We start from the raw sequence: 25,457 nt of genomic DNA on the forward strand, positions 1-25,457 counted from the left end.
CGATTAACCACCTCTAAAATTGCCGTAGGATACAGATAGCATGGGAAGCAGAGAGAGAGAGAGCCCTGCTTGGGAAGGAGCCGAGCCTGCCAGCCTGACGGTGGGTATCTGCACTGTGGCTGCTGGAAAGCAGCGAACCCATCGGCAGCTGAATTATTAAACCTTAATCAAGTTACATTGAGTGGGCGACAGCTATTCAATAATGCTCGAGCAATTCCAGCCACACAAGGCTTTGCAGAAAATAAATCAGCCAGCCATTTTATGTACAAAACTGTCCACAAAGAGGGAAGGATGCAGGGAAAACTGTGTAATTAATAGCATAGAATTAACATACTGAACGCCAAAATAAAAAAAAATATGAAAGTATTTCAGGTGAAGGAAACAAAACTTCATGTCTTTGTTTAAAGGAGTGGAGACAAGACTCCTGCTTGCTTTTAGGCCAAGGGTGCAGAAACCTTTTTGGGCATAAGCGCCACATTTCCTCATGAGTAACTTTCTGGGGGCCAAGCTCCAACAGTGGGTGGAGCAATGGTTGTGGCTCTTCCTTTAAAATTATTGTTGTTTATTTATTAAATTTATATACTGCCCTTCATCCAAAGATTTCAGGGCAGCTCACAAGATAAAAATACAAGATAAAGGCAGTAAGCTACATTCCAGCCATTCAAAAGCCAGTTGTCTACATGCATGTGCAGATGTGTGTGTACACTGCCCTTTCCATTCTGTCACATCAAGCAAGAAAGATGTGAGGACACCTTTGAGTTGGGCAAAAAGCAACCAGCAAAAGCTGCAATAGACTCCCTCAGGAGGTGGTGGACTCTCCTTCCTTGGAGGTTTTTATGTTCTACAACTCTATGATTACCTAGTTCAATGCTGTTCATGTAGCAGTAAAGGGGTGGTTAAAGGGTCAGTTAAATACAGCTTACAGAAGAAAGAAAAGGAAATACAGGTATACCATGAACTTTAAAGATGTAACCCATGGGTTGAAAGGGAAAGAAGAAATAAGAATAAGAAATCCACAACAGCACACTTCAAAGTACCAAAGGAAAATGCTAAACTTAATCACCAGAAGAAAAACAAGGAAAAGGCCCTGGTTTGTTTGTTTGTTTTATTTAAAGCAAACATAAATCCATCTAGCACAATCATTGTATTTTAAATGAAACGCTTAATAATTCATAAATGTGTGCAGTGACTTTGTTGCTACAGGAACCAGTTGCCATTAGCAACCTTTCTCAGTGCATCCAAGTCTATCACAGAGCCTCCTGTTAACGCCAATAGGAAGCGACAAAACTTTCTCTCCTCCATCATCAGATTGGTGCTACTTGCTACTGAATTCATTCCAGCAGTTTAAACTTGGAACTGAACAGTTCACACACAAGGTATTTCTGCCGCGTGAGAGAACGCACTGCAGCCTGGATGGTCTGTTTCAAAAGCTGTGCCTCAGTGAGGAGGAAAAGACCAACATCCCACACTTCTCAGCAAACACCTTTCAAGAGTGCGCTGAGACTGCAAGCCAGCCTATTAGCCATGCTTCTTAGTCCCCCATTTCAGAGGCAGAAGACACAGTCCGCTTCATCGGCTGCTCTTCGTTCCTGCTACAAGCTGAGTTATGAGCCTCTCTAGGAATATGTACAAGAGGAGGTCCCGATTGTCATTATGAGCTTATATCAGGCATTGGAGCAAGAAAGTGTTGAAGTCTTTGCTTCTGAAGGGAAAAAACCCCCATGCCATTTCATTGAAAAGTAAAAAAATAACAATGATGTTTGGTTATGAGGAGGAAGAGAAACCCAAAGATTGGCTGTTGGTAAAATGTCACAGCCAGGTTGGCAAGACAGGAGAGTTATCTTCCACATGCGAAAAGCTGTTGGAATCCTTTAGCCAGAAGGCTTTATTTATTTGCAACAGCAGAAAGCTGGTCCCTTATCCTTCCCAGGCCATCTAACATAGTGTCCAGTGTTTGCTTATTCAACTCTACTGTCAATGCTGAGGTTGTGAAGTCATTCCCGCACAAGGCAGCATCTTCCTGAATCTGAAAAAGAAAAAATATCCCAGAGCTTGAAATCACCATCAAAACCACCTTCTTGGTTTAATCCCAGCCCTCCTTCTCTTCTGGCAGATTAATATTTCTACTGACAGAGAATAGGGATATTTCCCTATCCTTAAGGAACACAAAATGCCTTTTCCAATGTGCAGCTTCTACCAAACCCAGCCAGGAAGGATGTTTTGGTGGACAAGCCATAAATTCTAAAGCAGGGCTATTCAACAAGATGTCCTCTCCAATATTGTTGGACTGCAACTCCCACCAGACTTGACCACTAGGCTCTGCTGGCAAGGGCTAATGGGAGTTGGATTGCTACAGCATCTGCAAGCCTTGGCTACATCTGCTTTATCTTCTTAACATTCTTGAATTCCAGTTTATCTAGTCACCTTTCAAAAAAAGGAGTCACAGAAGTCCTAACCAGAGAGACCAACCTGATGCTTTCCCTCTTCTGGGTTAGCTGACTCATCATAGCTTCCAGCTATGTCTGAATGCAGCTTTGCTGCTCTTGCATAAAACAAGGTATGCACAAAAAGCTGGTACTTCTGCTTTGCAGTGGATACAAAGTCCCCATCACTGAACAATCACCACTCCATCAATTAAGACTCTATCAAGACAGTGGGCTGGAGCCACACTAAGCAAGCTACACTTAGTATGGATCTAGCCCACTTAGTGTGGATCCAACCTAGTTTATGGGATTTTCACCACTGAAATAAATGGGACTTTACACTTAAGTCTTGGTGATATAGTGTGACCTGGTAATAGCATGAGTAAGCCATTGTACAAGTAGAGCTTTAGAAGCTGTGGGAAACTGTCTAGAGGCCAGGGGTGAAAAAACAGTCACAGGCAATCATGTGTCATCACAGATGCTCACAATTTGCAACTCTCCTCTCATTGTGCTGTGGCTTTTCAGTGGTTTCACAACCCCAAACAAGCTGTAAAGCTAAGATAATTTCTCAGCCTCTGGTACACTGCTGATAGGTGGGACTGTGTAGAGCATGGTGGGTCATGAATGGCTCTCAAAAAACAATACCTTCAGCTGCAGCAGGCAGGTAGGGACAGCCATTCTGCTGATACTGTCCGAGGAGGTCTTGATATCTACCCTCCAGTCCAGATCCACAAGCCGGGGCAGGGAAACTGGAATTAAAATGGAATGAATGAACACACAGACCTTTGAATTGTAATTATCAGGATACTGAACTCATGGACCGCACTCCAAGGGGTCATTTCAGAGCTATTCAGGGGATATCTCTGTGAGCAAATTATAAAAAAAACCCTGGAAGGGTTCACATGCTAATGGTAAAACTGTAGCTTTTATATAAAACTTCATCCTCATGTAAGGTTGGGAAGAAGTGCGGCTCATCAGTAGAGCTAATGCATGTCAAGGGGGACCAGAGTTCAGAGTCAGAACACCCCAGGCGGATATGGCTCAAAGGATCACAGGACCAAGTCAGACCATTGGTTTTGTCAAGCCCAGTTTTAATAATAAATAAATAAATATAATAATAATAATAATAATAATAATAATAATAATAATAATAATTTTTATTTATACCCCGCCCTCCCCAGCCAAGGCCGGGCTCAGGGCGGCTTACAAGCAATAATAAAAACAAGTTGAATGATTGCAACTGAAAAACAAAATTAAAATACAACATTAAAATATTGAAACATTAAAATATTAAAATGTAACCTCATCGCAGTTTTGTCAAGGCGGACTCATAGTGGGTCCCCAGAGTTTCAGGCAGGGGTCTCTCCCAGGCCTATCTGGAAGATGCTGGGGACCTTTTGCAAGCAAAGCATGTGCTCTATCTCAAGAAGTGTTAAATTTTTGGAAAGTCGGATAATTATGATAAATAATGGGCTCGGGGTGAAAAAAGTCTGTGCTCTGTCAGTTGGCTTTGGCCTCTTCCTAATCAGGTGGCAGGTGATGTGGGTGACCTCTACCCAAGACCCTGTTTCATCCTGGCATTTGGAGGATTTAAAATATGTTTCCAGCATTGTTTGCTGTGTATGTTCTGGCTCTGAAAAGAATATATTGGCTCTTGATCCTGCCAAGATAGACAAGCCATAAATAAGAATCAAGCTGGCTAAAAAGAGCCCCATTTCCCTTGAGAACGCTAAAGGTCAGACAAGGCTTCTCTTCAAGTAGAGACAAGAAGGGTCTGGCTCAGCCTGTTAAAATGACAACAGCAGCAGCAACAACAACAACAGAGCCTGAACTCTCCACTTTAGTCCCCAGAGCTGTGAAGAGAATTTGGACTAGGCAAGGTGTCCCCAAGATTGCCATGTGGTTGCCTGTATGTTGTTACTGGAAGAGGAAGGGAAGGAGCACCAGAAAAGATGAAGGAGGCCCCTGCTGCCTGCCACAGAGCAATGGGGTAATCATTCTCTGTTTCGGCAATGCTTAAAAGTCATATTTAGATTTCTTAACCACTAAGACTGTTTTTAGTTTTTTTTTTACATTGCTAAATAAATTTTATTTAAATCTCATTTCCAGGTAATACTGAAGTGCATGTTTGAGAGCTCCAACACAACGTGATTAAGAAATCCAGCCCCAAGGTTATCCATGCAATGTAAATTTAGCACTGATTACATGTGCATAACTCACTACTATTAGTCATCTCTGATTCTATGAAAACAATACTCCCATTTTCTTGATCGAACCTTTCTATGGTCTGAAGTAATAGTTAACCATGCATCATGGATCTATAATGGCAAGTTGCCACTTGGTCCTTTGTTTTGTTGTATTGCAAAATATTCTGATGATTCAGTGAATTTTATTTTTTTAAATGACGCACAACATTTCAAGCCCATTTTCATATCTGTAAGAGCCAGAAATTTTGTTGTTGCTTTTAATTTAAAAAACTGGTTTGCAGGGTGCCAAATTCCGTATCCTTAACCTTAATTCTGCACTTGAATAGAACAGAATTAAAAGAATGTCGGTGAACATTTGAAAAATTGACGAGCACAATTATGACAGTGATCTCATTTTTTAAAAAAGAGTCTTCACAGCTATTTACTAAGTCCCACTGCATTCAGCGGGGTTTACTCCCAAATAAGTGTATACAGGATTTTGCCTCAGTCCTCCATCCAATCTGGCCGAACTGACTAGGAGTTACCTTCGTGCATTTTTTAAACATCTCTTTCCATCATCCCCCTTCCCTCTGACAAGCTTCCACTTCGAGAGGCGCTGTGGGTAGGCACTCAACAGCCACAAATAAATCAGGTTCTGAAAACCAACCAATGGAAAGAACATGACTGCAATTCTGGTGCCTGCTAACAAAAGGATGCCCTTATACTGCAAGGGATATCAGCCCCTGGGTGCCCTAGGGACACTTCTACTTGACTGATGACTCCTGGAGCAAAACCTTGACCTTATTTCTAACAGAGCTGCAGAAAGCAGCAATCGTGCAAATGTTTAGGAAGCAAGAAATCCCAAATATTCTGCAGATTGCAATCCTAAACAAACTTATTAGGGAGCCAACTCTCATTGAATTCAGTGGGACTTGCTTCCAAACAAGCATACTTGGAATTGAAGCTTGCTTAATTTATCTAGCAAGTCATTTGAAAAGCTGCTTTTTAATTTAACGCCATAGCTGAAAACCAGCTAAGGATTTTTAACATGGCCTTTATTAAATAACCACCACCAAATCCTAATTTCACTACATTTAGGGTTTCCATCTTTATTTTATTGTATTCACATTTCTTTTGCTGCTCAGTAACACTTGCTGAAATCTCTTGCTGAGAATGTCAGTTGGAACCAAAATGGGAAGAGAACAGAAAGCTTCTGTCCCAGAGAATCTTAGAATTGTAGAGTTGGAAAGAGCTACGATTACATATTGCCAGCAAAACTGGTAGCTGCTAATAGACTTAAGCTTCATAAATCTGTCTTAACTCCTTTAAAAGTCAAGCTGGGGCTCATCAACAAGGAGTATTGTGTATCTGTGATATAAAGAAGCATTTTCTCTTGCTTATTCAGAATCTCCTGTCCAATCAGTTTCATTGAACGACCCAAAGTTCCAGTAGCACAATACACAGAGAAGGAAAAAAAACCCCTTTTCTATCTTTTTTCTCCATACAATGCATAAAGCAGTTCAGTGGTGGAACAACTGCTGTACATACGGAAGGTCTCTCGTTCAATCCCCATCATCTCCAGGTAGCTCTAGAAATGTCTCCTGTCTGAAACCCTGAAAAGCCACTGCCCGTTAGTGTTGACAAAGCTGAGCTAAGTTGACCAATGGTCTTACTTGGTATAAGGCAGCTTTCTATGCTTCTCTTATCTACTGTGTGAGAACAGACTCAAATAAGTTTGTTCAGGTTCTCTGCACACCTTTTACTCCTTTATCCAATGGTGCGACAGCCAACCTAGCTGGTATCCTGTTTATTGTTGGTTTTTTGTTTTTAAAAATGCACTCTTCTTCTTTTTACTTACCTTGCTGGCAAAACAAACATAAGTCAACAATGGATGTTCATTTTTGTTCTCTTTATTTGGATAAGACTCCTATTGTCCAAATATTTCCCCATCCTATCTTTTAAAAAACTCTTTAGACTACCATGAACCTTGAAGGCATTATATAAACAACAATAATAGATTCCTTGCCACGAAAAAGCATCAACTACAATAGTCCACTTCTCTCTCCCTCCCCCCCTCCCCTTGTCTCATGCAAAAACAAAGAAAGCTAACACAGCTCTAGGACAAGGTGGGGAGAGGAATTTATCTAAAACACTGTTTGAAAAGAAGTCAACCTTGTATTGGCATAAGCTACCATTTGTTTTTCCCCTGCCAGAATGAGATACCAGTCCTCTCATCCAACATCACAAAGACACCATATGTGCGAGCTGGAAGAGCCAGAGGCAACATAGAGATGATGCTCAAAAATTAATTCCTTCCACAGCCAAAGGATAAACTTTGTACTGGATAATTGCTAACAAGGCTGCTACATTATGTGGTGAACCAAGACCAAGATTCCCACGCCCTACTAATAACTCTGCTGGTAAGTAAGCACTTAACTTAACAAACAAATAAGTAATCACATTTTGCTTTCCTGTTTACTCTTTCTTCCACTTCCTCTGTTTCCTATGTTGATTTTTAAATTGTAAGCTTCATGGGACAGGGGCCAATCCTCTCATAACATGCACACTAATGGCACAGTTTAGTCGCTGAGGTGTTCATTCCACACCTTTTACTAATGAATAGCATGTAGATCCTTGTAACTCATTCATACAGCACAAACTTTCCGTATAGAAGGTTGCTAGTCAAAAGTCAGATAAGTAGCAGAGCTAAAAAAGATGGTTTCATATAGAGAACATATGAGGAAAGGAGCTGCCACTACTGACACTACGTAAGTGCAGTGATGATGGTTATATTATTATTATTATTACCCTTCATCCAAAGATCACAGGGCAGTTCACAACATGAAAACATATAATACAAAACAAAAACAAACCAATAATCCCCCTATGGCAAACACATTTAAATGTCCACAGAATGCTTAATCAGCCAAAGGCCAGGTTATAGAAAAACGTTTTTGCCCAGCACCTAAAGATACGTAAGGAGGGTGCCAAGTGAGTCTCCCTAGGGAGAGCATTACACAAATGGGGAGCCACCAAAGAAAAGATCCATTCTCGTGTTGCCACCCTCCGGATTTCTCGCAGAAGAGGCATATGAAGAAGGGCCTCAGATTATGACTCCCGGGTCTGGATTGGTTCATTTGAGGGTGGGGGAGATGGTCCTTGAGGTACTGCAGTCCCAAGCTGCTTAAGGCTTTAGAGGTCAAAACTAGCACTTTTGGCCTGGAAGCTAATTGGCAGCCAGTGACGTCGGGCCAGGGTCAGTATAATATGCCCAAAGAGTATTGACCCAGTGAGCAACCTGGCTGCCGAGTTCTGAACCAGCTGAAGTTTCTGAACCATCTTCAGAGGCAACCCTCAGCATACAGTGTTGAAGTAATCTAACCTAGAGGTTACCAGAGCATAGACAAGAGAAGTTAGGCTATCCCAGATAGGGGTGCAGCTGGGCCACCAGAAGAAGAAGAGGAGTTTGGATTTGATATCCCGCTTTATCACTACCCAAAGGAGTCTCAAAGCGGCTAACATTCTCCTTTCCCTTCCTCCCCCACAACAAACACTCTGTGAGGTGAGTGGGGCTGAGAGATTTCAGAGAAGTGTGACTAGCCCAAGGTCACCCAGCAGCTGCATGTGGAGGAGCGGAGACGCGAACCCGGTTCACCAGATTACGAGACTACCGCTCTTAACCACTGCACCACACTGGCTAATGGAAGCTAATGGAAGGCACTCCACATGACTGAGGCCACCTGAGCCTCAAGCCACAGAAAAAGACCCAGAAGTACCACCAAGCTACATACCCGCTCCTTCATAGGGAGTGTAACCCTATTAAGAGCAGGCAACCTCCCATCCATCCAGTCTAGGGAACTTCCCATTAACTGCCTCAGTCTTATCTGGATTGAGCTTCAGTTTGGTGCCTCTCATCCAGTCCATTCCCGAAGCAAGACAACCTAATAAATACCCCCAATAAATGCAAGGGTAACCATTTCAGAAATGAGAACTGCTCCTCCACAAAGCCCATTACTTACTTTGACTGGCTTGTGCTTCATTTCTCCAGGAAGAGCTGAAAAGAGCAGAGAAAACGCAAATATGCACCATTTGTCTTTGAAACACAGAGTAGCAGCAGGGACTGAAGGTGGATTCAGGAAAGCTATTTTCGCCACATGAAGTACCATTTTGCAGCCATCAAGTCTGAAGGAGTCCAAAGCACAAGAGGTTTCAGCCCCACCAGTTTTAATAAACCAAAATTTTGACAAATTCCAATATGCAATGGACTCTATGGAGGGCATTTGATCTGATTTAGAGTGCAATCAGATCCATGTCTACTCAGAAGTAAGTCGTATAGAATTCCAATGGGGCGAACTCCCAGGTACGTGGGGCTATGGCTCCAGCCTTCTTCCACCATTCAGGGAGTGCAAAAGTCACTTCCCATTGAAAGGGACAGGTCACCGCTGCCTGCCTTTAATCCTAACACATAGTGACCATTTAATTGGGAATCTGGTGTTACCACACACCCAATGACCAGCTAGAAAGCAGGGACAACTAGATAATAGTGTGAAACCTGACTAACCTACCCAATCCACTGCCTTTGGGGGGATTTTTGTCCAACACCAGAAACCTGACGGGAAGGGCTGCAGCTCAGTGTTACAGCACATCTTTTGCATGCCAAAAGTCCCAGGTGTGATCCCAGGTATATCCAGGCATGGCTGAGAAAGACTCCTCCCTGAAACCCTGCTTGTCAGTGGAGGCAATGCTGAGCTACACAGATCAGTGGTCTAATTCTATGGAAAACAGCTTCAATGACACTTACACATTTTCCAGGATTATCTTGGTCAAGAGGTTTTTAAGATTCTGGTGAAATCCTTCTGGAAAGAGGGCAAGAATTTCTTCTGGTGACGTCAGGCCATGATAGACTGTGTGTCTTGTAAGATTGTGCAAAGATCGGATCAGCTGCAAGAGTAACCAGACAGATCTTTCAGGTACCATGTCAACAAAACGTGGCAATCTCTCTCTCTCTCGCTTTCAACCCAGCACCAACACACTGTATCATATATATGCACTCTGCTGCCTGATTCCCATCAGTCCAGTTCACCATTTGGCCTCTGCCCTTTAATCCTGAACCCTGATCTCTCCTTGCCCTCTGAGCTAGAGGCTCTCTTCTTCCTGTTCTGAGCTCTTGCTGCTCAGTCTTTACACCTAACCAGCCCCTCCCTCCTCAGGATGATAATGATGATCAAAATAACTCATTTATACCCCGCCGATCTGGCTGGGTTTCCCCAGCCACTCTGGGCAGCTACCAACAGAATATTATTATTAATAAAAAAGCGATAAAACATCAGGATCTGTCAAAAAAGCCAACTTGACTTAATAGTGCAACACATGTCTATGTCTGGGACTTGCTCCCAGATAATCATGCACAGGGTTACAGCCTAAATCTTACCTGACTTGCTTCATTTGGTGTAACCGAGAGACTGGAACACGTGTTCTCGATCAGTTTGTCAGAATCACCTGCAGAGCTAGAAAAGCACTCCTGGCATAACTGCCGAACTACATCCTTCGATGAAGCCTGGCAAAGAGAAATGAACAGTGAGCCTTTTCAAAACACAGGATATGGTGCAGCCCAAATTTATCTTTGCACAAGAAGACTAGCTCTCATCAGCTGCCATTAGCCATGTAAGCTGAACTGGATCCCATCTACAGAGGTTATAATACCTCTTAATATCATAAACTGAGGGTGGGGGTGGGGAAATAGGAAAGGCCATCAATGTCATGTCCAGTTACGGTTATCTATTCTCATTTCCTTTTCAGGGATGGCTCACTGATAACTAGCGATTTAGCTGTGCAACCTTATTTTATAAGTATTTATAAACTGCGCTTTCATATATTCTGGAGGTGCAATGCAATGGGACTTAATGAACACAATTGTGAACACAGGATTGTGAATGTAGAAAGAGCCCTGCTGGATCAGGTCAAAGGCTTATTTAGTTCAGCATGCTGTTCCCACAGTGGCCAACCTTCAAGCAGGACCAGAGTGCAAAAGCACTGTCCTCACTTGTAAGCAACTGGCATACATTGGCATACAGCCTCTGACAAGGGTGGCAGAATGTAGGACTATCAACAGCTACTAGCCATGACGGCTCTCTTCCATGAATTTCTGTAATCTTCTTTTAAAGCCGTCAGAGTTGATGGCTGTTACTGCATTTTGCGGGAGCCTGAAGGAAAATGTTAAATTTCCAACATTCAGTGTCATTGGATAGCCCTAAACAATCCAAAGGATATCAACATTTTTTTGGAGGGGGGGGGAAGGGTATTTAACCTTACATGTCAGCATCAATGAAAAATCCCACCCATGTAGACTATAAAATGTGACACAATGTTTCTAGGCATGCATCCTGGTTGATTTTCAAATGGAAGAATGAGTCCATTGAAAACACGGTTCTGCTAACTAACAGGTTCTTTGAAAGAGTGGAGGAAATAAGAGTGACTTCAGCGAACTTCAATCTGATCAGAGCTCCAAATCTGGCTCCACCATGACCTCATTTGAAGAGCTTTCTTTTCTTTTCTTTTTTATTTATAATTTTCAATTTTATACATTTCAAGAATTTTGTAATCATTTTAGCATTTTGAAACTTGACTTCCTTCCCCCTCTTTCTGCGGTTCCTTAAATTTATTTTTTACATGTTCTGCATATTCCAAATTAACTTAACTTACTCCTTTATTCATCTATACTCTTATAAAACAGCAGATTATTATAGTAATCCTGCCAATGTTCTTATCTGTTCACAGTTTATTTGTAAATATTCAATAAACCATTTCCATTGTTTTATAGAAAGTTTGTTATCTTGATTTCTTATTTTTGTATCCATTCTTCTTTCGCTGGGACAAATGATTGAAGGGCTTTCGACAAATCTCTTTTTAGCCACCGCCCCTGTCCGACCTAACTGCCAGGGTTATAGTAAAGATGCATTAAAAAATGTGCAGCACTTTGGACGTTACCAGTGCCATCATGGTCGAACGAAATAAATTGATTTTCAATATCACCCTTTCACCCCCACAACGTGCTTTATACATCATTAAAAATTATCAGAGCTGAGAGATCTTGCAGTAAACAACAACTGCCCCGCAAATAAAGAAATATGCACCTACTTTCAGCAAGATCTGAAGCGCCGTGAACTCCTCTTCGCCCACTGCAGCCATACTTCCTTCTCTCATGTGACCTGATGTCACTCAACATCGGAAGAAGAGAGGGTGATTGTAGTCACGTGGCAGCTTGTTAGGCAGCTTTGCATTGTGGGAGCTGTAGTCCCTTTTGTAAGCCTGACGGAGGAGGAAGCTTGTTAGGCTGCTATGGGAAAAGTATTTGTTTGGCAACGGAAGTCGTGAAGCCCCTTTCCCTGGCGCAGCTGGTTCGTTTTTCCTTAACCTGCGCAAGAGAAGCTGTGTGACCCTGCGTAAATTTTACAGGGCTGATGAATGGCGAGATACTTAGTCTGATTATTAAAATCCGGGTTGCACCAATGCAAATCAAACCAGTTTGATTAAAGAAGGAAGAAATGTGGAGTTACTTTCTTTCATAGAAACAAAGGAGGATGCTTCTGCGGTGCAATATCACCGATTCATCAAGTTCAGTGTTGGCTTGGCATGATTTCTCTTCCGGATTCCAAAGCAAGGAAACCACATCTGGAGATGCTAAGGATTGAATCTTTTGCATGCAAAACATGCACTCTTCTTCAATGTTGCAATCCTTCTCAGGCACTAGAAAATGATAACATGCCCATCGCTACTAACTTTCTTTTAGGTGGGCCCTCATTTGAGCTCCAGGCTGCCATTATTTTGTGGGAGGGATTCAGCGGCATCCTGACAGAGCGGGCTTGCACAATTGAAGTCAGATTCTGTGCTCTTGTTCAGCAAAGGCGCATAAAGAACAAAGTGACTTTTTGTAGTAGAATGTGATGGGGAAATGAACTAGAAAGCGTGAGGTACCAACCATAGATAATAGAATCCTAGAGTTGGAAGGCACTCTGAGGATCATCTAGTCCAACCCCCTGCAAGGCAGGAATATGCAGCTGTCCCATACGGGGAATCAAACCTGCAACCTTGGCATTATCAGCATCATGCTCTAACCAACTGAGCTATCCAGGTTAGAAATTGTATAACTTCAGCGGAAACAAATTGGGATGAACCCTCAATAAACAGGCTGTCTGGAGGCAACCCAATAATTTGTTTTCTAATTTGTTGTGGGTTTAAAAAACAAGTAGCATGCCAGTAATATTTTGCCTGTGCCCTCATGGCTGCAACATAGTCAATAAATCAACACATGTACAATACAGCATATGGTATAAATAGGGGGACATTTAACCCCCACCCCCAGTGTTTTAGTCCACAATTCTGCTGTCACAGCCTACTTTTTCACTCAGCAGCTCTCACTCCCAAGTAAGTGCTAATGGGTTTAGGACAGTTTTCCTAAAATGGCTTCACATGAGTGGGAGAGGGGTGCCATTTGAGCTGTGAATTCTGTTTTCATTGCAAAGGGCTTTCAGAACAAGGGAAGGGGCCTTAGCTCAGTGGTAGAACACCTGCTTTGCATGCAGAAGGTCCCAAGTTCAACCCCTGGCATCTCAAGGTAGTGCTGGGAATGTCCCCTGTAGGAAACTAGAACAGGAGCTGGTTAATGTGGACAAGACCTAGATGATAGACCAAGGATGATCTGACATCGTATAAGGCTGTTTCTAGTATTCCTGTTCCAGTAGCTGGATGTCTGAGTCCTTATTGACATGTGACATCAGAAGCAGAACCTGCTTGCCCTCCCTTAGCTACATTGGGCATTGTGCTGTCTTCAGACATTCCAAGGGAAGCTAGAACAAAGATTCAGAATAGATCATAGGAACATAGAGTTGGAAGGGACCCTGAGGATCATCTAGTCCAACCCCCTGCAATGCAGGAATATACAGCTGTCCCATACGGGGATCAAACCTGCAACCTTGGTGTTATCAGCACCATGCTCTAACCAACTGAGCTATCCAGGCTCTAATGCTTCCTGAGCACATTCTCCGTATACCTTAAATTATCGCCCGTCCCCCACCCATATTGAAGATCAGGGAGGAGTCCACTCTTAGACTGGCACCTCCATCTGGGACTGGGAAATGCCCTGTGCAGAAACCCTGGAGATCTTCTGCCAATGTTAACAGTACCAAGCTAAATGAACCAATGGACTGCCAGTATAAGGCAGCAGCATATGTTCATCTTCCTATGTGATCAAGCCCCTGTTGGCTCAGATTAGACTTTTATAGGCTAGTGCTGTTCAAACAGAGCAACAATGGAATCCAGCTGTGCCTCATGTGAACTACGCATGTGCCTTAAAACAGTCCCCAGAAACCACTGCCATGTGCCAGATGTATCCTGCAAAATGTACCCTATAGTGGGATATCTGAAAGCTACTACTCTAGGTCCTAGAGGCTAGTGAGTAAATCTTCCCATGCAAGAAAAGTTCAGATCCCATTTCTGTGAACAAGATCTTCTTCTTCTGCCCTATTTAATTCATCTCCCTCCCACCCACAGTGCCTTATATATTACATATTCCAAAGGCTTCTTTATTTGTGCGTATCTTTCAAACTGCTGGCAACACAGGTTTCATTTGCATTTTTCTCCTGAAATAAATCAAAGATTGCATCTAACCAAACACACAAAAGTTGTTTGCACTGCATTGGAAATGCAAGACTTTCCTAAGGGATGGGCTCCTGTTTGCAGAAGTCCTGGGTTCAATTTCAACTTTCTCTAGATCAGTTACAAAAGTAGAAGAAATGCCGAAGAAAGTATAATTTCTCTTCTGTGTTTTTTTTTAATGAGCAGTAGAAAGAGAGATTCCTGAGGGAGCTGTTTGAGAGTATCATTTTACCATCTGCGGCCTCTTGAAATTAATTAAGATTGATCAGCTGTGAGGAGGGACCACTTGTATGGATTCCTTTGAAACATTAAAGAGACTTTAAGGAGACTGTGTAGTAGAGAGCATTATCTGCAGTGTAAAAGAAAAAGGGCAGACATTTTCTATGCAGCTTTTCACACATAGAATTGCTATGTAGTTGGTTAACAGATTTCTGGATGTGTAGGCTCCTTGATTTCTCAATCAAAAGTGCATGTGCAGAGTGCATCTTTCTATACCTTGGGCATATGTAATATTGATTTGCACAGTCTGAAGTTGTGGGTTATTTCCTGACTCTGAATTGTTCTGTATGGAATAACCCTGGTTAAATTCCTTGATTGTCCTGTGTGGTGTGCTTCTAATGGTTGCTCTGTTATCAGAGTTCAAAATTATTTTGTTTGTGGGGGGTGGGGGTGTATGATTGCAACCCTGATGCTTCTCCTGTTAAAAGGATTAAGCGGTTTTGAAGTGAATTTGCACACAGACAAGGGCTAACCATAGTTTTGGCAGCTGTGGGCTTGTTGGATGCCAGGAGAACTGGCTTTATATATAGCAATCTACTTCTTTTAAATAGATTTAGAGTTAACCAAACAGCATAAAAGTGTGTTGTGTAATATTGGGCTGCATTCAATCAACCTAAATCCTACTCAGAGCAGAGCCGTTGAAATTAAAGCACTTAAGTTAGCCATGTCCATTAATTTCAATAGGTTTACTCAAAGGAGGACTAATGTTGAATACCACTCATTGTGTCTGTAATTATCTGCACATCTAGCAAATGCTTTTCTCAACTCTGCTTAAACAGGTACTTTGGTTAAAAAAGCAACAATTATGGCGGCAGTGCTGGACACTTTTATTATGTGGTTGATCTTGTCTCAGCTGCATTATACCCCACGCCACCCTGCTATTTCTCTAGAAAAAGAGGTGCCGGAATTCACCATGAACACATCCCTTGTTCTCTTATAACGGCAAAGGTGCCCACCTGATAAGTGCTGGAATTGAGTCCTGGTGAGTTCCAGTGGGAAAAAGCCACACACACACATATTCTCCTGAATAACTTTTAAGGACATTGACTGAGACTGCTTCCACACTCAGATACTTGGCTTGTTCAACAAGGATGTTTTGCTGCCACCATTATCACTTTTAATGTGCTACTATTGCTATTTTTGAAGTGACGCGGGTGGCGCTGTGGGTTAAACCACAGAGCCTAGGGCTTGCCGATCAGAAGGTTGGCGGTTCGAATCCCCGTGACGGGGTCAGCTCCCGTTGCTCGGTCCCTGCTCCTGCCAACCTAGCAGTTCGAAAGCACATCAAAGTGCAAGTAAATAAATAGTAAATAAATACCTTCCAGCGGGAAGGTAAACGGCGTTTCCGTGCGCTGCTCTGGTTCGCCAGAAGTGGCTTAGTCATGCTGGCCACATGACCTGGAAGCTAATGGTCAGGGGTCCCTTTACCTTTACCTATTGCTATTTTCACTGTTTCCCTAAGGCATCAGTGTTGCTTATTAGTACTAAACTAGCCACCACAAATATTTCCAAACTGAAGGGTCATACAAATAGGATTAGTTAATAGCATGGCTAGAATGCCTGTTGCAGAGAAGAATATTTTTGTATTTAGTATCATAGTATGATGTGCATCATTTGGACTCATTGATCAAGGTTGTGTCATTCCCAGGGATGCTTGCTTATTGATTGCAAAGGCTGGCTGACGTCTTTTTCAAGATCTTGGGCTCCCTTCGGTTCCCCACTCTCACTCCATTCATCTCTTTGAACTGTATTCTCTTTGCAGTGATTACTGCAGCTCATTGCCTGATGTCCATTCATAGGAAATGCATTACCTTTTGTCTTGATCGGATCACTCAGTCCTTGGGCTATTATCTAATTGCATGCTCTCACTCTGAAGGCTCTCACCCATCTTTTGGATATTATCTCCCTTCCTTTATGGGTGGGATTTAGAGGCAGCTCGACCCTCCTATAAGGGACAGCAAGGCAGCAGCTGCCTGAGATGGCAGATTTTGGATGTCATGAAAGATAGCTGATGGTTTTGCCCTATGGGGCACAACCTACAGGGAAGTCCCCACCAAAGTGAAGAGCACTTGTGGTTTTGCATAGTCTCCATGCATTCCAATGTTGCTTGCATAGCAGGACTTCCTAATGGACTGTATAAACCAACCTCTCATGCACCATCCTTTAAAAATAATTATTACTGGAAATTTGTAGCTAAAGATTTGGGTAGATAGTTAAAATCAATATCTCCATCCCGGAGTCTGGATTTTAGGCTGCATAAACCTTGAAAAACGGGCATTCTGGGAAAGTGGTAGTGGTAGGACTGGGCATGGGAGACACATGCTGGGTCTTAACTTTGTTCAGCTCAGTCACGTGATCCGGCAACCCAGCTGAACTTACACTGGCGAAAAGGGTGGTGTAAGTCAAAATCTATTTGAAAGGTTCATGGGACTGCATTTTGGTTGATTTGGGACTATTGAATGAGAACTACTATTTGCGGCACAGCAACACAGGAAGAGCAACTATCCTGCCTCCACACAGCTGTCTATGGTGTCAATGGGTTGGTGTTTTTGTTGGCCCCTACAAAGGTCAGCTTTTAACTGGTGACCAGCTTACAGCAGTACAGTCACTTTTATGTTCAGTCTTAGCTTTGCTTATCTCTATGAGACACACACTGGAGAGTCAGGATCGCCAAAGGCAGGACAACACATTTCTGGATCATGATTGGTTTGGGGAGGAATATTTGTGTTCTCAAAAGTGGTTCCAATGCTACTTTCACAGATCCCCAGCTAGATGATGAAAATTTAGAGTAGATGTAATATCTGGCATAGAATAATATCAGACCCAAGGTGGTTCTTTGGTCATCCCATATTAGGCCAACCATATTTTTTTTTTTTAAATTGCTTTCCTAAGAGGAGGCTGAAAAAAGAGTGGCCTTTGCTGCTTCAAATGGTGACAATGTAACCTGTGGTTCTAGGAGCACTCAATTCCCTTACACTGTTATTGTGAGCAGATGTAACATTCCATAAGAGCTACCAGATGCCAAAATTTGGCAGGACTTCAAGCCCTTTATTTTTGTGCAATAGGGATCTGATCCACTTAATGTCATCATGAAGAAGAGATACTCTAAAAGTTAATGGCTCTCATCTAGTACAAGGACTGGCTTTCCTCGACTGTGTTAAATTCTCTGCAATAGTGCCTTTCAGTTTAGGACCAGCCATGTTCTTGTGGCTTTCCATAACACAAGATGTCCAGAGATGAAAAGGCAATTTACATTTGTTTTCAGCAATCCAGTATCCAGTGAACCTGCCCATGGCACGAGATCAGCCTCAAATCTAAGTATTGAGTCTTTGGGGAACAATTTCACAAAGCAAAGATGAAAAGGCAGCATTATCATTTTACAAAGAAGGGAATCTCATCGTTCTCAGTGGGTTTATTTCCAACTAAACGTAAATGGGTTGGGTAACAATTGCAGTGAACTTGCAGTGGGCAAATCCCCATATTTGAGCATGGTCCACTCACCCATATTCACCTTATAGGCCTGTTTTTGTGCATGATAAATTTAGTGAAAGAAGCTAATGGTTGATTATGAGTTTATTACCTCATGTGAGGAAGTTTCAACTGAACTGATCATTCTAACAGGCTCCATATAACTAGGCATCATTGAAAGGAAAGATAAACCCATCTGAACTTTGTAGGTGAGGATGATACTGAAATTTTATTTGTTCTGTCCATGAAATGTAAGGTTTCTCCCCCCTTCAACTGATTAACATTTGGAAAATTTAGAAGAGAGATGGCAATGATGATCATTTCCAGTGGCTTCCAGATGCAAAGCCTTGATGAAAGTTTTTGTAGCTCACTTTTACTTTAAATATGATAATAGTTTGTGTCAGACAGGTAAAAGAAAAGAGAAAACTGCTCTCAATATGGACATGCACATCTTGGTTTAAGACAAAGACAAATATCATGTAGAAGATAGCTGGAAGGAATTTCCTTTGCTTGGCCGTGCTACATCTAAGCTACCAGATCACCTAAAGGAAAGTCAAGACACCTCTTGATATTATTTTGTCCCCTTGAGACAACCGTCCAACCTCTCTGGTACCAACATGCAGCACAAACTATTCCTGTAAGAATTTAAGCTAATTGGGAGCTCCATATTGGTGCTGGTTTATAAAGTGTCTAATTATGGTTGTAAAACATCACCACTGATAACATAATTCAAAGCCAGAGCTGCTCCTAGGAATGCCCCCTCATTTGAGGAAACTGAAAACAGGAAGCTTCCAAAGGGCATTTTACACGTCTAATAGCACTTTCTCCTCTTTTTATGCTCTCAGAAACCCTGTGAAGCAGACTAGGCTGAGACACAGAGCATTCAAACAAAGCCTCCCTTACGTTTAACGAAAATGTGATGCGGAAAGCCCCTGCCAACCACACATTGACACTGATGCTCCTGTTGATTGTGCTCTTCCTTGCACCCTGTTGCAGCCTGCATGCATTCAGTGGTCTGGGGAAAAGGGTCATCTTATCACCACCGAGGGAAAGATCCCAGGAGAGGGAGGGAGAGAGAGAGAGAGAGAGAGAGAGAGAGAGAGATGGCAGAAAATGGCTTCAGAATGATTTGGTTTGTTTCAATATCCTTTTATTGTGATTTTATTCATTTATTTCATTTTATTTTATTTGTACGCCACCTTAAAGGTGAAATATATATAAATAAACATGTGCCTGGCGAATCAGGGGTCCCAGTTGGGTGGAAAAATCTGACAACCTCCTTATCTCTAGTGCCCAAGTTGTGAGCAGTGATGGCATTCCTACTACATGCTTATGTGTTCATTGCATGTGTGCACTCCTTTTGGGGGGGGGCTGGGGGTAAAAATAAGGTGCTGATACTCATATACATAAAAGTGTGGTGGGTGCCAACACAAACCAGGTCTCCCCAGTTCACATCCGATTTCTCTACACTGGCTCCCTGTTGTTGCATTAATGAAATTAACTGTTTTACTTGCTTTTTGATACATATCTTCTCTACTCTTGTTAAATCCAACTGGCCAACTCCTTTAGAAACTTTAATTAATACCCAGAACCCTTGTAATATCATGATTCTTTATAGAAGGGTAAGACACCGTCAGGTCGATTAAGCACCCAATTGAGCCTGAGTTGGGGAAAATTGGTGTAGCGGTCTCTGATCAATGGAAACACTTCAGTTTAATAAAAGGTGAATGAAAGCAGGTTTCTGTTTGCCTTGGAACATTTGTTGTTGTTGTTTTGCAGCCCTTTGCAATTGGCAAATTAGGGAACTGAGCCAAGCTCTGAGAAGGAGGAAGGCAAAAATCGACTTGAAACTGAGGCAATTTTTAAACTTCCTCCCATGGAAAACAGAAACAACAGAAGTGAACAACGTGAAGAAAAGAATGTGATGGATGCTTGCTTTGAAAAAAAGGTTTAAGAGTGCAATTTGAAGGTTAAGGGTGATGGGGCACAGCTGAAGGTGTTTTAACCGCTCATCTAATGCCCTGCTAGGCTGTCTGGCTGCTGCAACAGAAGTGACGTTGGAGGTGCATTCTTCTGACCCTCAGTCCATTTTGCAGTTGCTTTTTTTGTTTTTAATTACTCCTGGTGGAAAAAATAGAATGGAAAGAAACCAGTCCCTGAGCCAAGTTCCTGAACTGTTCCCAACATGCGCCACCCCTTTACTTAACTGATGTCAGTGTCACAGCCATGGTACGTATGACAGTCACTCACTTTCCTCAAAATCACTTACGATCCTAGCAATGCAGAAAGAGCACTCCAAAACTTCAGCTGCCAGTACTACAAATGTCTACAGAACAGATTTCAGAGGAAGACAGTGCTAGGGAAAGGAATAAAACCTCAGAAAGTAACATGGCTATAGATTACCTTGAGCCCATCCAAATTAGCATTCAATGAAGTTAGCTCTAGTTCACAAAAAGCCCATAACAGAATTTGTACATCTTTAAGGTGCCACAAGACCTTGTCATTTATATTTCTTATACTGTGACTCACTGTCATTCCAAACGCATGGTTCGAATTGCCAAGCAGCACAGGGGATAAGGAGTCGGACAAGAATTGGAGATACCTGGGTTCAAATCCATATCCTTTATTTTAATTATTTATTGATTTAATGTATTTCCATCCCGCCCTTCCATTTAAGCAAGAGAAATACCGCCACCATCACTTTGGTTGACTTGAAACCAATTCTGAAAACAATCGCAAACATCTCAACAAGAATTTAAATACTAAAAGATGGCACAGCAGATGAGCACAACCTGGGCTAGTTCTATAAAAAAATATCAGAAATACTTTCAGTTTGGCCTGCCAAAAGAGGAAGGTCCTCATCAGGCGACAGAAAACCATCAGAGAGGAAGCAAGACAACCACCCCAGGCTGGCTATTTAGGGGTGGGAATCGACCACATACCAGCAAACTCAGGTTGCACAATTACAGTTGAGTGATTTTTGTGCAATATAGCCATTTCCCCACAAAGCCAGACACTTTGTGATTGGGAAAGTGATGGGGAAACACACTGGAAAGTGTGGGAGGACAATGATAAGACACAGCATTGTCTAACATCCCCATAAATTGGAATGTACGCTCAATAAATAGCCTAACCTTCCTGTAACTTCTGTGCAAAGAAATCAGGAGCAATGCTCAATAAACAGGTTGTCTGGAAGCAACCACTGAGTGAGATGGTCCAACCCCCTAGGTGTTGCCACAGAGAAGGCTCACTGCTGTATCCCTGCCAAAATTACCTTGGATACCAGCAGGATTGTGAGTAGAGTCTCTCTAGTACAGGTGTAGGGAACCTTTGGCCCTCCAGATGTTGATGAATGACAACACCCATCACCCCTGACGATGCTAGGGCTGATGGGAATTGTAGTTTAGCAACATTTGGAGGGCCAACGGTTCCCCAGTCCTGTTTTTGTGGATCTTAAAGAGCAGGCAGGCAACCAAAGACAGCCATTTAGGTGTCCTGATCCTAATCTGTGTTTCAGAGCTTCATATAGCCATGAAGTTTGCTTGGTGCTCTTGGGTCCTTCATAATTTCTCTGTTTACCCTTTCTCGCTGTGAATATAAAATGGAATTGAGCCGAGAAATGTGCGTGTTGCTCTGAGCCCCTTGAGAAAGTGCAGACGGAAATGTAAAATATTTTTTCGGAGGTAATATAATTTCAAAAGTTATTCCACCACATTACTCACTGTGTGCTTGTATAAACTTTTTAAAAAACAGTAAAAACAACAAGAACAAGGTTTTGCATCCAGGCAATTTAAACATAATCAGAGGGTCTGTTTTCTCTAACCAATATATATTATGTAAATTAAGAGGGTGGGGGAAAGGTATAATTACATTTATTTAATAATAATTCTGCTACCATAATTTGCATGTTTTAGGCTTCTGGCTACATGCACAAATCAGAAACAAATATAATAATCAGTACATGGAAACAGAAACAAAGTTGTACTAGAGTCGGGAATTAGGCTATGTGAATGAAACACAGCATTTAAAATTCCATTCTCATTACGTTTGTCTTTTGAAAGCATTCCTCTCCTTGTGACTTACCAAACCTCTTGATTTGCTAACTTCATCGCTTCCAGTCTTTGCCACGAGGTGTCACTGGTTTGCCCACCCATGGGACTTACACACTGCTGTCATCTTGTTCCCTTCCTGTTAAAGAGAATTGAATGCCATTGCTCATTCTGATCAAAGTTGGAAACAAACAGCTAGACGTGGAAATGAATGCGACTTGTGAAAATGTTGATATGGAGCTGGAGGGAACGGTATCCCGTAAACATCAGCTGCTTAATTCTTTTTCAGTTTTGAAAATAATGAATTTAGCCTGTGCTTGAGGCTCTGCCACACCATTAGGCAGCTGCTCCAGATGGCAGATATTGTGAACCATTAAAGAGCAGCACACTGTTAGTTATTTAATTGACTATGATATTTTTACTTCTGGTAGGTGCCATTTGGATTTTCTACCTCAGGCACCAAGTATCTCAGAATTGGCTTACGGCTCCGGACAGTGAATAGGCACAAGAGGCATAAAGAAGAATTCTCCAAAGGTGAGAGCTCGCAGCCTGCGCTGCATATGTCAGGGGCCACCAACATGCTGCCCACAAGCACACATGTGCCCACAGAACCACCTCCCTCCCTGAAATTAAGCTTGAAAGAAGCATTCTGTTACTGCCTAGAGAACAGGCCTGGTGTGTGCTGCAGGGCAGGGCAGGGCATGTCAAGTTTTCAAATGCCCCCCAAAAGTTAGCAACCCTTGGCATAGGTCAATGTCATGGACTGGCTGGATGTAGAGGCACCAGCTGGGGAACCCCCAAGGAAACCCCCGGGGGAAGAAGGTCAGAGCCAGGGGACTGGTGGTGGGACAACAATGAATGGGCAGAGGAAGAGGAGGGATTAGACTGGAAGGAAGAGGTGTCAGAAGCAAAAGAGGAGTAACAGGGTTTAGTGAGCAGGAAGAGGCTGGGGCAGAGAGTAGGCCAGGCTCAGATGCAGAAAAGGAGGCTGGAGAGGAGGGGGCCAAAGACGCAGACTCCCCCTCCTGCTGAGACCAGCTCCCCTCTCCCTTGGTCTCCTAGAACACAGAGAGAAATGAAAAGGGCAGAGGAGAGATTGGTTGAATGCAGGCACAATCTACATTTGCTTGGAAAAACCCAAGAAGTCCTTGCAGCTGCCTCAATGGGGCAAGAACTACTGGGAAGAGTTCTGGGATCACTAGGTTTGCATTGTTTTGATTTTTGTGAATAAAGAGTTAACTTCACAGAGACTAGTTTTTTTTGTTTTTTTATTGCAGACCTTCACCTGACTCCAGCTCCTGACATTTAAACTGTGCTGATCTGGTATAAGGCTTAGTCTAAAAATTAAGAAGCAAACAGATGAAATCAATGTTCCAAAACTCTTCTGGCCTCTGACCAAACAGATACGTACAAAATATAACACCAGATGAAACAATTCCCTCTCCTTTAAAAGGCCATATATTTGGGTAAAAATTCCATCTGAACCACAGTCTATTACGTGGTAAATGAAGCTTGCTTAGCAAAAATTAATACAGGCATTTTCTCCAGAAAGCAAAACAGTTACCACTATGTACCAATTCATTATTCTAATTCCCATTCCTGGATCAGGAATGTTATCATAATTAACAGCAGCAGCTGTCTGGGGCCTGAAACTCACAGAGAGGCATAGAATGGAAGAGATGTGCTAGAGACATCAGGAGGAGATGTTTGCGTGGCAGAGCCATCTGTCAATCTGTCACTCCTCTGCTCTTTGGGGGATGAGTCAGAGCTGTCTTCAAGCAAGTGTCTGAATGGCAAATGCTTGACCATTACCCCTCTGGCAGATTTTGTAGCTATGCCACTCTTGACTGAGACCAGCAACTGCCACTATGCTGCACCAACTCAGAAACAGCGGAGTGTCATCACAGCTGCCTCTATGTACTCCCTCTCATTGCTTGCCCAGTTGGGGAAGCATCATGGGATCCAGTCACAGTTGCCAAATTTTGGCCCATTCCATATATTCCCTGAAATAGCACCATAAATCCTGCTGCAGTGATTCTTTAACATGCTGTGAAACACTGGGGCTGCCGGTTCTGAATTCTGCACCATCTTCTGGCAGACGAGGTAAAGGGAACTTGCAAATTGTGGTGGAAGGAAGATGGGGAAAAGAAGCGGGAGGGGGTTATTGGTTTGTTCTGTTCTTGTTTTTATTATGTATTTTGCATTGTTATCTTGTGTTTTTGTGCTGCATGCCCTGAGATCGTCCAATGAAGGGCAGTATACAAATTTAATGATAAATAAATAAATAAAGTTGAGAAGACAACGAGGGGTGATCAGAACAAGAATTCCCTCTCCATCATTTTTGTGTAAGGTTCCACTTGGATCTGGTGGAGGCTAAGATGCCTAACCATTTATGAAGTCATTTATTTAGATTTTTAGCTGGCCAGATCTCAAGGGGCTTGAGCAGATCTACGAGTACTGTATATTAAAACATGTAAAACCTAGCCAGTTAAGATCAGTGGAACGAACAGATAACCATTGTTATCTGAGATAGTCAAGAACACATTATTTTCAATGACTTGCCCACGCGCATAAAGCAAGTTGGTGTCAGAAGAACTAACCGCCCTGGTTAGGCAGTGCAGAGGTGCAGTTCTTTTGTACAAAGACCTCAACTCTCACCTTACCGTCCTTTTTTTCTGCTTGGAAATCCACATGTAAGACTAGAACTTTGGGAATCTTCCTCAGTTTGAGCTGCGCCAAGGTCTCTCCCTGGGATGTTGCGCTCTTGTTTTTCTCTGGCTGGTACACTGAGCAAAGAAGCTGATTTCATCCCTCGTTGTCACAATGAGGGTATTATACTCTGAACTTTAATTCAAAACACCATTCAACAAAGAGAATCTTGTCACGCAGTGCCAGGGCCTGGACTGAGGGAGATCTTAAGGCACAATCAGTCCTAACTTATGCTAGGTGCATAAATGGTTTCCTTGCTGTCTGGTTAAGTACCGCCTCCCACTTAGGGTCCCATTGCTTTGATAAGAGAACGTATTTCTGGCATGCCATCTACATTATAGTGAAGGTTTCCTGTTTCTTTTACATATCCTCTGGGCCATTGCAAGAAGTATTTCCCTCCGGCAAGCTGAAAGACAATATAGATGCATCGTTTTCGTGTGTTAAGTCAGGGCTGGGGAATATCTGACTGTGTGCACATTACTGGCTTACAATGCAGGCTGGCCATTCTTTTTCTCAATTCAGCTGGTTTTTGGCAAAATGCAGTATTTCATAAGAACCGACAGGATCAATACAAAATAAGTATAGATTGTGACTAATGTTGTGTGTACACTGCTTCCCAAACCAGCGATGGTAGTGCACTGGATGCATAGTAAATGGGTCTGTGCTCATAGGCCACATTCACACCATAC

General features: G+C 42.5%; 1 protein-coding gene and 1 long non-coding RNA gene across 3 annotated transcripts; one reads left to right on the forward strand and one right to left on the reverse strand.

Annotated features, from left to right (window-relative positions):
- Nucleotides 1–1,091: 1,091 nt before the first annotated feature.
- Nucleotides 1,092–11,851, reverse strand: COMMD9 (COMM domain containing 9). 2 transcript variants are annotated; one of them, XM_083603060.1, is made up of 6 exons: nt 11,747–11,851; nt 10,041–10,166; nt 9,411–9,550; nt 8,629–8,663; nt 3,069–3,172; nt 1,092–2,026 (listed from the first exon to the last, which is right to left on the reverse strand). In XM_083603060.1, the coding sequence occupies exons 1-6, from the start codon at nt 11,810–11,812 to the stop codon at nt 1,886–1,888; spliced, it is 612 nt and encodes a 203-aa protein (XP_083459186.1). In that variant the 5' UTR covers nt 11,813–11,851; the 3' UTR covers nt 1,092–1,885. The 2 variants fall into 2 exon arrangements, 1 of the variants encoding a protein (XP_083459186.1); XR_014545351.1 differs by having other exon boundaries at nt 1,871–2,026; nt 8,629–8,791.
- A 77-nt stretch (nt 11,852–11,928) lies between these two features.
- On the forward strand, nt 11,929–19,084 carry LOC310757852. Its single transcript, XR_014545498.1, has 3 exons — nt 11,929–12,006; nt 12,617–12,740; nt 18,856–19,084. It is a non-coding gene; the product is annotated as an uncharacterized lncRNA (long non-coding RNA).
- Nucleotides 19,085–25,457: the final 6,373 nt, after the last annotated feature.

The sequence above is a fragment of the Podarcis filfolensis genome (assembly GCF_964270895.1).
Source record: "Podarcis filfolensis genome assembly, chromosome: 1".
Taxonomy (NCBI): Eukaryota; Metazoa; Chordata; class Lepidosauria; order Squamata; family Lacertidae; genus Podarcis; species Podarcis filfolensis.

Coding starts and splice junctions, on each gene's coding strand:
- COMMD9 (XM_083603060.1), bottom strand. CDS start 11,812: ATGAGAGAAGGAAGTATGGCTGCAGTGGGCGAAGAGGAGTTCACGGCG. Junction 8,664..9,410: donor AAGATAATCCTGGAAAATGT/GTAAGTGTCATT, acceptor TGCTCTTTTCAG/CTCTTCCTGGAGAAATGAAG. Junction 2,027..3,068: donor CCTGCCTGCTGCAGCTGAAG/GTATTGTTTTTT, acceptor TTTCTTTTTCAG/ATTCAGGAAGATGCTGCCTT.